Source organism: Colobus angolensis, unplaced genomic scaffold (genome assembly GCF_000951035.1).
Source record: "Colobus angolensis palliatus isolate OR3802 unplaced genomic scaffold, Cang.pa_1.0 Scaffold25, whole genome shotgun sequence".
NCBI lineage: Eukaryota > Metazoa > Chordata > Mammalia > Primates > Cercopithecidae > Colobus > Colobus angolensis.
In genome coordinates, this window is record NW_012115710.1 from 3911307 (window position 1) to 3922196 (window position 10890).

General features: G+C 51.7%; 1 protein-coding gene across 3 annotated transcripts in view; it reads left to right on the forward strand.

Annotated features, from left to right (window-relative positions):
• The window catches only part of VRK3 (vaccinia related kinase 3), a 50015-nt gene that overhangs the window by 34477 nt on the left and 4648 nt on the right, over positions 1-10890 (forward strand). For all 3 annotated transcript variants that reach the window (XM_011946323.1, XM_011946324.1, XM_011946322.1), the window contains 3 exons: positions 2254-2386; positions 3853-3973; positions 10679-10737. In XM_011946323.1, the coding sequence (XP_011801713.1) occupies positions 2254-2386; positions 3853-3973; positions 10679-10737 (313 nt within the window). The remainder of the gene's footprint in view (positions 1-2253; positions 2387-3852; positions 3974-10678; positions 10738-10890) is intronic.

Sequence of the window (10890 nt, forward strand, 5' to 3'; positions counted from 1 at the left end):
AGGCAGGAGAATGGCGTGAACCCGGGAGGCGGAGGTTGCAGTGAGCCGAGATCACACCACTGCACTCCAGCCTGGGCAACACAGTGAGACTCTGTCTCAAAAAAAAAAAAAAGAAAAGATACTCAACTTCGTTAGTAATCATAGAGATGTAACTTAAGACAAGATGCTATTTTTACCCTCTGAACAAAATGAAGAATGATTTTGAACTTGAATGATTAAGAATTAAGGACAAAATTAAGATGGGAAGCCAGCTCTCCCGTCTCTGGGCTCGTGCTTCTCACTGCTCGTTGTCAGGCAGACTTGTTCCTCCTGATGAGAAAATTGCCACCAGCAGATTAGGCTTAAATCCCCAAAGCTCAGCAGCCCTGGCAGAAACAGACCTGAACTGCATGGACTGAGAAGTGGGGGGAGACAATCCCAGATGAAAATCCTGAAACTAAGCATTAGGAATCTTCAGAAAAACAGAACTGGCAGGGTGTGTATATGTGTGTGTGTGTGTGTGTGTGTGTGTGTGTGTGTGTGTAGAGATTTATTCTAAGGAATTGGCTCGTTGATAATGGAAGCTAAGCAGTCCTGAGATCTTCAGTTTGCAATCTGGAGACCTAGGAGAACCAATGATGTGAGTTTCAGTTTAAAGGCCAGCAGGCTTGAGACCCAAAAAGAGGGGTTGTTTCAGTTCCAGTCCAAAGGCAGGAAAAGACCAATGTTCTAGCTAAGCAGTCAGGGAGGAAGAGCTTCTGGTTACTTAGCTTTCTATTCTGTTCATATCTTGAGTTGATTGAATGAGACCCACCCACATTAGGGAGAATAATCTGCCTTACTCAGTCTACAAACCCCAATGTTCATCTCTTTCACAACACCCTCATAGACACTCCCAGAATAGGGTTTGGCCAAATGTCTGGGCACCCCCTGGCCCAGTCAAGTTGCCACATAAAAATGACCATCCTGGCCAGGTCCCGTGTCTCACACCTCTAATTCCAGCACTTTGGGAGACCAAAGTGGGAGAATTGTTTGAGCCCAGGAGTTCGAGACCAGCCTGGGAAACATAGGGAACCTCGTCTCTACAAAATAAAAAATAATAACCTATCCAGGTGTAGTGGCACACACCTGTGGTTCCAGCTACTCGGGAGGCTGAGGTACAAGGATCACCTGAGCCCAGGAGATTGAGGCTGCAGTGAACTATGATGTGCCACTGCACTCCAACCTGCGTGACCGAGCGAGACCCTGTCTCAAAACTTAAAATATATATATATATATTTTTTTTAATGAACACCACAAACTGTGAACAGAAAAACAGGGAGCAGGGGAAGTGTATAGGTCTTACATAGATAAAACCAACAGTTGTCCACTCTCCATATGGTGGAATAACATGCAGCCGTTGAAAAGAAGACATGGACTGGGCACAGTGGCTCACACCTGTAATCCCAGCACTTTGGGAGGCCAAGGCAGGAGGATCACTTGAGCCCAGGGTTTCAAGACCAGCCTAGGCAACAGGGCAAAACCCCATCTTTACAAAAAATACAAAAAGTCAGCTGGGCATGTGGCACATGCCTGTAGTCCCAGCTACTGGGGAGGCTGAGGTGGGAGGATCACTGGAGCCTAGGAGGCTACCGTGAGCCGTGATCGCGCCATTACACTCCAACCTAGGTGACAGAGTGAAACCCCACCTCAAAATAAAAAAATATTTTTGAAAGAAGATTTGGTTAACTTTGTGTATCAGGCAGAAAGCATTTAACTTTTGTTTTAAACTTAGTTAAGCCTCATAAGAACTTTTTGAGGTGGGGACTATTATCATTTTACAAATGGAGAAATCATAGCAGAGAGTAGTATAGCTTGCCCAAGGTTGTACCGCCACCAGCGGGCTGAGCTGGCATTTGAACCCAGGCCATCTGGCCCCAGAGTTAATGCCCAGGACCGCTGTTAAAGTGTTAAGTTCTGGTGTCCAACAGGAGGTCTGGTGTGAGGCCTCTGGAAAACAGGAGCCCTTCCCCATCCACATATGTTACCTGGTTATTAAAAAAAAAAAAAAATGTGGAATGATGCATAAGAAACTTACTAGTGGTTATTTCTGAGCAGTGGGTTTTAGGGGCTGGGAGGAAATATGATGGCTGGTTTGGGTTCTTTTTACTTCACATCAATTTTACTATGAGCATGGCTTAGTTTTGTAAGTGGAAAATGTCATCTTTGATGGAATGGTTGTTTTCAGTTATGCTCCTCACCTCCAATCTGTATGGCTTCTCCCTGTGTCCACAGGTGATCTTGGCAGGCTATGGCTTCGCCTTCCGCTATTGCCCGAGTGGTAAACACGTGGCCTATGTGGAAGGCAGCAGGAGCCCTCACGAGGGGGACCTTGAGTTCATTAGCATGGACCTGCACAAGGGATGCGGTACGAGGCCAGGGAAGGGCTTGGGACCACGGAGACGTGCTTCTCATGCAAGGGCAGCTCTAGGAGTTAACAGCCAGAGACAGCAGGTGGCCACACAGGACAGGCACTAAGGGCGCCAGGACAGGGATCAGAACCACAGACAGCGTCCTGACCACTGTGAGGGGTGGGGCGGGGGTGGGTAGCGGTTCAGCACCAAGGACAGTGGGAGGCTGGGCACTGGGGAGCCCTGAGTTCCAGAGGTTGGGATTCGGGATCTGGTGTAGACTTGGAAGATGGGAGTTGCCTAGGAGTCATCCAGGAGGGGCTGTTGAGGAGGTGGTTGGCCACCACGTCTGGAATGTGGGAGGGAAATGTGGGCAGAGGCTCTGCAGTGTCTCGGGAGTTTATCAGCCGAAGCCCTGGGAGAGGTTGGGATCATCCAGGGAAAGTGTAGAGACTGGGAAGAGGGCCTGGGGCAGATTTCTTGAGCCCCTCTTTCTCACATCCCTTTATATCATGGCCGTCCACATGCTTGCCACGTCCTCCCACCAGACTGAGCTCCTCCAGGGCGGGGAAGGTACCCCTGCCCCCAGCATCGGGTGGTAGAAGGCCAGCAGGGACAACAAGTAGTGCTTGTCGAGTGCTTACACAAAGCGTTGTCTAAATTAAGCACTGTCTTATGCTCAGGAAGCATAAGGAAAATACACCGTCCGAGTCTCCCCGGCCCTGCCCCACTGAGGCTGGGGTTGGTACCCATCCTCCTGGGCTGCCGTATGTTCTGTGTCCTTTGTCACTCAGGTAGTCCCACGCCATAGCTGTCTCCCAACTAGGCTGTCATGGGCTGGGACCTGACGAGATTCCAGTCTGGGTTTTCAGAAATCAGCTGAGCCCAGCACACGGGTGCTGAGGATTGAATGAGTGCATGAATGAGAGAAGAGTGGATGAGGGTGACCTGAAGAAAGGGGCTGAGGGGATGGTTGAGTGAGAGTAAGTCAGGATAAGAGTCAGCTTCTGCCGGCCGGGCGCGGTGGCTCAAGCCTGTAATCCCAGCACTTTGGGAGGCCGAGACGGGCGGATCATGAGGTCAGGAGATCGAGACCATCCTGGCTAATATGGTGAAACCCCGTCTCTGCTAAAAAATACAAAAAACTAGCCGGGCGAGTTGGTGGGCGCCTGTAGTCCCAGCTACTCGGGAGGCTGAGCCAGGAGAATGGCGTAAACCCAGGAGGCGGAGCTTGCAGTGAGCTGAGATCCGGCCACTGCACTCCAGTCTGGGCGACAGAGCGAGACTCTGTCTCAAAAAAAAAGAGTCAGCTTCTGCCTACTCATGAAAGTGAATGAGCAGAGGAGACAGCCCATATGGCTGGAATGCTGAGTGCATGAGCGCATGGTTGAGTCAGTGAGAGAGAGACGGGAAGGAAGGGAGTGGATGCACTGGTGAATGGAGCATCCAGACTGAGGTGCCACCTCTACCCTTCCCTTCCTAGGGCCATCCCGCCGCAGCGACCTCCAGAGCTTGGGCTACTGCATGCTGAAGTGGCTCTACGGGTTTCTGCCATGGACAAACTGCCTTCCTAACACTGAGGACATCATGAAGCAAAAACAGAAGTGAGTCAGGGGGTCAGCAGAACCCCTGCAGGTGGGCAGAAGCCCAGAGCCCAGCTGGGAGCAGGAGGGAAGGGGAAGTGGCATCTAGCAGAGCCCAAGTCCTCTGAGCTGCACAGACATGTGCTACGCTGTTCACACAGCAGGCGAGGCAGGGGTTCCGGAGCCACGCTGCCTGGGCTTGGACTCTGGCCCCACCACTGTGGGGTGTTAATGTCTACGAGCCTCAGTATCCTTCTCCATGAGATGGTCTCCTACTAGTGCCCACCTTACGGGACTGCAGAAGGGTTCAGGGAAGTCAGGTATACACAGCACTTAGCACAGGGCCTGGATTGTAGAAAATGCTCATCATGTGTGGGGCACCATGACTCGTTCATCACAAACACGCAGGCAACCTGAGCAGGACAGGCCCAGGCCCTCCACGCCGCAGCACTGGTAGCAGCACCCATCCAGTGTTCACACTGCCAGATCAGCGCCTTCACCTCTGTATGTAAACCACCAGGTCTTACCATTGCTGGTTTAAACATTGCTGTTTAAACATTCAGCACCAAAGCCAGTGGACAGCAGAACATATGGAGAAGTTCTGGGGTGAGATTGAACACTAAGGGCACTGAGCAGCTGGACACAGGGAGCGCTAGGGATATGGGTTCAGCACTAGGGACAGCAGGCAGCAGGGCACAAAAGGGAGGCACTGAGGTGTGTGTTCAGCACCAAGGACAGCAGGCGGCGGTACACAAAGGGAAGTGCTAGGGATGTGGGTTCAGCACGAGGGACAGTGGGCCGCTGGGCACAAAATGGAAGCGCGGGGGTGTAGGTTCAGCACCAAGGACAGTAGGCAGCTGGTCCTAGCTGGCGTGCTAGGCATGCATTTCAGACATGAATAAGAGTTACCCAGGCCGGGCACGGTGGTTCACGTCTTAATCCCAGCACTTTGGGAGGCCAAGGTGGGTGGATCGCGAGGTCAGGAGTTTGAGACCAGCCTGGCCAACATAGTGAAACCCTGTCTCTACTGAAAATACAAAAATTAGCCTGACACAGTGGCAGGCACCTGTTATCCCAGCTGCTTGGGAGGCTGAGGCAGAAGAATTGCTTGAACCTGGCAGGTGGAGGTTGCAGTGAGCGGAGATCACGCCACTGCATTCCATCCTGGGTGACAGAGCAAGACTCCCTCTCGGACTTGCCCGAGTCATCTGGGAGGCAGCTGGCCATCTCCATCTGAAGTGCAGGAGTGAAGTCTAGAGGGAGACTCAGATCCCGGGAATATCTCAGGAGCTGTCAACTGAAGCCCCAGGAGAGGATGAGATTATCTGGGAAAGCATATAGAGTGGGAAGAGGGTGAACCCTCCAGTGAACGGCATTGAGTCCCTCATACTTCCCTGTCCTTAGTGTGCTGTGAATTCCTTCCCAGTCCTTCCCTCACGTAAAGCCTTTCTCATTTATTTTACTCCCTTCATATCCCCCAACTTCTTTCTCTCAACCATGGACAGCTGCTCAAGCACATTTAACATGTGTTCTGCTGACGTGTTCACTTAGATGTATTTATACCCTCAAAATCGCATGCTGGCCGTGGTCCTGTGTGTGATTTGCGTAAGTGATGTTCCTCTCTGCATCTCATCTGTCTCTGGCTCTCTTCAAATTTAACCCTACCCCTACATGTGGATCGAGTTCACTGCTCCTGACTGCTGCTTCTAAATCAATTTTCTGTAGACATGTCTGTGTCCTTAAACTATATATGGTGGTACTGTGTGTTTAATTTGTATAAATAGTACTATGCTCTAAACCTCATGCTGTTTCTTGCCTTCTTTCACTCAATGTTATGTTTTTAACTTTAGCTATACAACTAGCTCAACTACTTCCGAATGCTGCTAAATGTGTTAGTTTAGATGCATCTGTGTCCTTAAAGACTCTGTGACGTTCTTGGGTGCGTATTTAATTGGTATATGTGGCACCATGCCTAGAATTTCATCCTCCTTCAGATGAGGGGATGTGTCTCATCATTTTGACTTCCTCCTACTGACTGTTCAGAGCTAACATTTATTATACACTTGTCTGTGCCAGGCACTGCCCCTGGTGCTTCCCCTGCATCCTCACAACTGCTCTGAGCTGTGTGCTCTCACACAGATCTGTGGCACAGAGAATTAGGTAATCAGCCCAGGCCACACAGCTACTCAGCAGGGGCTCCTGGGCTCAAACCCAGGCCATTCAACTCCACAGACAGCCCCTGTCACCTACACGCTGCTTCCCAAGTGGAGGAGGCTTATGAGGTGAACTGGTGGTGCCTGGACCCCGCCTACCTTCACTCAACAAGTACTGAACCCCTGCCATGTGCTAGGCTCTGTTCTAGGCCCTGGGGATACAGGAGTGAGTAAGACAAAAATCCCTGCCCTCAGGGAGCTCACATCCTATTGGGGGAGACAGGAGCTAAAGAGTGAAACACATGGTGTGTCAGAGGTCAGACTGATGGGGATCCTGGGGCCAGGTCCTGGGTGTCCACTGGTGGGACTGTTGGTGGGGGTGTGCAGCACACTTTTCGGTCTGATGTCGGGGGCAGGTCTCACAGCGATGGTAACAGGTAAATTGCCCTCTGAAGGACCATGAAGCTTTAAACAGTGGCAAGAAGGATATCACACACATTGGCTAATTTGCCCCAATATCCCTGCAGAAAGAGGGAGGGACAGAGGCCTTCAGCCCCCAGACTTCCACAGGCAACCTCTGCATGGGAAGCCAGCCTCAGAACCCGCTAGATAAGTCCACTGCCCATTTTCTTAGAGCTTATTTTCACACTTATTCTCTCGCTTTGACATATGGTGCTGGGGTTTTCTGCTCACAGCAGCGAGACAGGTTTCTTTTGAAATGAAGCCAGGTGAAAACGATGAGTCACAGAAGGAGCACCCCACTGGAGTCCCGGTGTGAGTGAAGGTAGCGAAATGCTCCCTCACACACTCTGATGGGTTAGCTCAGGACAAGGCTGAGCTGCTCTCACGAGGAGACCCCAAAACACTGCAGCTTCCATGAGGGAGGGTTCACATCTCTAACAGTCCCAAGACAGGAGACTGAGGGCAGTAGCGGTGCCTCAATTCCCTGTGACACACACACATCCCCTCTGGATGCAACAGAGAGCACACATTGTGGGTGCCCAAGAAACAGGGGCAGATCTGGCACAGTGGCTCATGCCTTTTATCCCAGCACTTTGGAAGCTTAGGCGAGCAGATTGCTTGAGCCCAGGAGTTTGAGACCAGCCTGGACAACATGATGAGACCCCATCTTTACAAAAACTGTAGCCGGGTGTGGTAACACATGCCTGTAGTCCCAGCTACTCAGGATGCGGAGGTGGAAGGATCACTTGAGTCCAAGGAGGTGGAGGCTGCAGTGAGTTGTGATTGTGTCGCTGCACTCCAAGCTGGGCAACCAGAGTGAGACCCTGTCTCAAAAAAAAAGGAAAGAAAAATCATAGTGGAATGAAGAACAACTAAGGAGTGAATGCTGAGCCCGCCCAGGCTTCATTGTGGACACAGAGGACAGGCTGACGCACACCCAGTGTCGGGGGTTCCAGGGCTGGAAGGAGACATGGACAGGAAGCAGGAGCTGCAGGTGAGGGTGGAGGTAGCCCGGCACTGTGGGAGCAGAGGGGAGGCACAGGACCCCGCCGCCGGCTCCTGGAAACCCTCACCTGGGAGATGCCTGACCTGGTCTGTAGAGAACACAAGAGCCTCCCAGGTGGGCAAGGGGGAGGCAGGATTCCTAGGCAGACAGGACAGCACAGCTCTGCACCCTCTCCACTCATGCATTTAGTGCCAGGTTCCTGAGGCCAGTGGCTGTGCTGGACACCCAGGTTAGAATCAGCCCACGGTGCCTCCGTACTCTGATCTTGTCAGGGAAACCGGTCCCTGAGGCTCCTCTGGGTTGAGTCTTCTCCCCACTCCACTTCCTAACTCCTAAGAGCAATCACGTCACCCTTTTCACATCCCCTCACCTAAAGAGACTTGACGACATGTGACTGGTTCACAGAGAGGGCCTGCACTCGCCAACATGGTGCAGGGTGAATAAGAGGTCACGGTAATCATCTCGTATCAATGATAGCAACATGGATAACAGTAATTCCACAGCCCCAGCTCCAGACCACAACCGTAGAGGGCCAGGCATACAAAAATGCTCCCTGGAGAGTAGCTGGTGATGTTGACACTGTCCCCCAGACACCCCTCCCTCACTCCCAGCCTAGCGTCTCTTAGCCCAGACTGTAGCCAAGGGGACCACAAGGGGGCGATGTTGCTACATGCTCGTTTCCTGGCACCCTAAGGTGCCCTGCGCTAGGACGTTTTACTGGTATACATGGCCTTTTTCCATTCATTCCACAGATACTTTTTGCACATTGTAGTCACGACAGGCAGAATGAGTAAAAGAAGGAGGAGAGGCAGTTTGAGTCCCTGAGGCTTTCTGGCATTCAAGGCCCATTGCGGGGCAAAGCATGAGTGAGAGCCAGCTTTGGACCCACTCTCAGGGCTCCCCAGCTGGTCAGGGAGAGCCCGCGGCAGGGGGTGGCAGTGACATTGCTGTGCAGCGTGTAACATCCTGTTGATGGCACAACTGGGCCTTCCTGCGCTTGTATGTCGATGGCTGCCGTGGGACATCCGCGGGCCTACACACAGGCCCAGGAGGGACGGAGTTCCTCTGCCTGGAGGGGTCTGGGGAAGACTTCCTAGGAGGCCAGACCCTCGAGCTGTATCTCGAAGGGAGAACAGCCACCTGCCAGAGCTCAGGGTGGGGAAGGCCGCCCAGGCAGTGAGAGTGATATGTACAGAGGCAGATGTGTGTGGATGTGTGGCCTGGTGGGACCAGGAGTCCTTTGGTGTGGATAGGACATGCGATGGGAGAAGAGAGTGGAGAGATGGAGCTAGAGGGTGGCCAGTGTGTGCTGGGGAGCCACGGGAGGCAGAGTGGGCTGTGAGCGAGGAGGGTCAGGTATAGGTGTAGAGACCCTCTGGGGTCATGTGGGGATGCACAGGAGGCCAGGGAGGAGTTGAGGTCCAGGGAAAAGGGATGAGGCCTGAGCTGGGCCCAGATCCACGGGGCAGAGAGATTTGAGGAGCAGGAGGGTGGGGCTGGGGGATAACGAAGGCAGGGTCAGAGCTTAGTGACTGGGCAGGTGGTGGGAGCTGGCCCAATGGGCCAGGCAGAGAAGTGGGGCTGGGCCTTTGCTGACCCCAGGTGAATCAGGATTTTTCCTGAACAGCCAAAGAGGGGTGCACGTGTGTGTGTGTTATACATATATGTGTGTGTGTGTGTATGTACATATACAGTCCTGATTATTCAGAGTCCATATGTGTGAATTCTCCTACTCACTAAAAGTATTTGTAACCCCAAATCAATTCTTGCAGTTCTTTCGTGGTCACTTGTGGACACACAGTGTGGAGAAAAATTTTAATCACCTGGCACACATGTTCCCAGCCTAGGCTGGAGCCAGACAGCATTCTACCTCCCTGTTTCAGCGCCTACACTATATACGCCAGTGTCCTTTTCACTGTTTAGTTAATGCTACATTTTTTCCTGTTTTTATGCTTTTTGTCAGTGATGATGCCATTTAAAATGGCCTCAGCCAGGCGTGGTGGTTCACACCTTACTCCCAGCACTTTGGGAGGCCAAGACAGGAGGATCAGAGCAGCCTGGGCAACATAGTGAGAACCCATCTCTACAAAAAATCAAACAGCCACCTAGCATAATGCTGAAGTGTTGTCTGATGTCCCGAAGCCTGAGATGGTTAATGATTTGTGTGTTGTATCAGCTTTGTTGAGGCATGAGCTACAGTGCTGTTGGCCGTGAGTTTGTGGGGAATTCTTATCATTTCAAGTTGCCTTGGCATTCATTTGAATGTAAGTTGGACTTTCTCATGCCAGAAGCAGGGCTCGGTCACCCTCAGCACAATTTACAGTTTTCCACGTCCTCCCAGTTCCTCCATGTGGTTGACTCAGGTATTTCCCTTATGCAGCCGCCTCCAGGGGAATGCCTCCCTCCCTGTGGGTCAGCCACAGACAGCCTACTTGACGGCCCCGCTGGCCCCCACATCCCACTGAACTGTGCAGATGCCACAGCGACCCCCTCTCAGGCACAGCGTGACCTCAAGGAACTCGAGCCTGCTTGCATTGAACCCACCAGTTAAAATCCCCTCAAAATGTGTGGATACCACCCATTGGCCCCTCACGCAACCACGAGCTCCCTGACCTGTGTGTGTGTGTGTGTCTGTGTGTGTGTGTGTGCGTGGGACGGTGGGGGGAGGTCACCTTTGGGTGTGTCATGTGCCCCCAGGACCTGTAAGTAATAAAATATTTATTTTCATCTTGGATCTTTCCTCCTCATCGAAGGAATCCTCTCCATCTTAAGGATCCCAGATTAAAATAGAGTTCAGTGCTAATGAATCAACAGTACTTATTACATAAGATGTCTTTCAACAGAAACATACATAAAACAAGGTGTATTGATCGGGGAAAATAGTGTGGCTAGAGGCTTGCAGGAGGCCACTGCTGTTTCCCCTGGGAGCAATGGTAGTGGGTTGGTTGATCCAGTGTTCACAGCAGCTTTAAGAACATAACTTCCCTGGATGGCAGAGGGGACTGTGTATATATCTTAGGCTGTGTATATATCTTAGGCATTCTGTTTTAAAAGGTTGCTCTCCTTTCCCTAAAAGACCTTTCATATGTGCTTCTGTCCCTTCAGGTTTACTGATAAGCCGGGGCCCTTTGTGGGACCCTGCGGTCGTTGGATCAGACCCTCAGGTACGTCCTGAAGGGAGCGGGAACAGGCAGGGACCTGGGCGGGACCTGGTGGCTCAGATCCATCTTGGGGTGGCCTCTCCTTACACCTCTTCATTTTTTTTAGTTTTCCAAATTGCATTTGTAGTATGTACCCATTGTAGAAAGACAAAAATC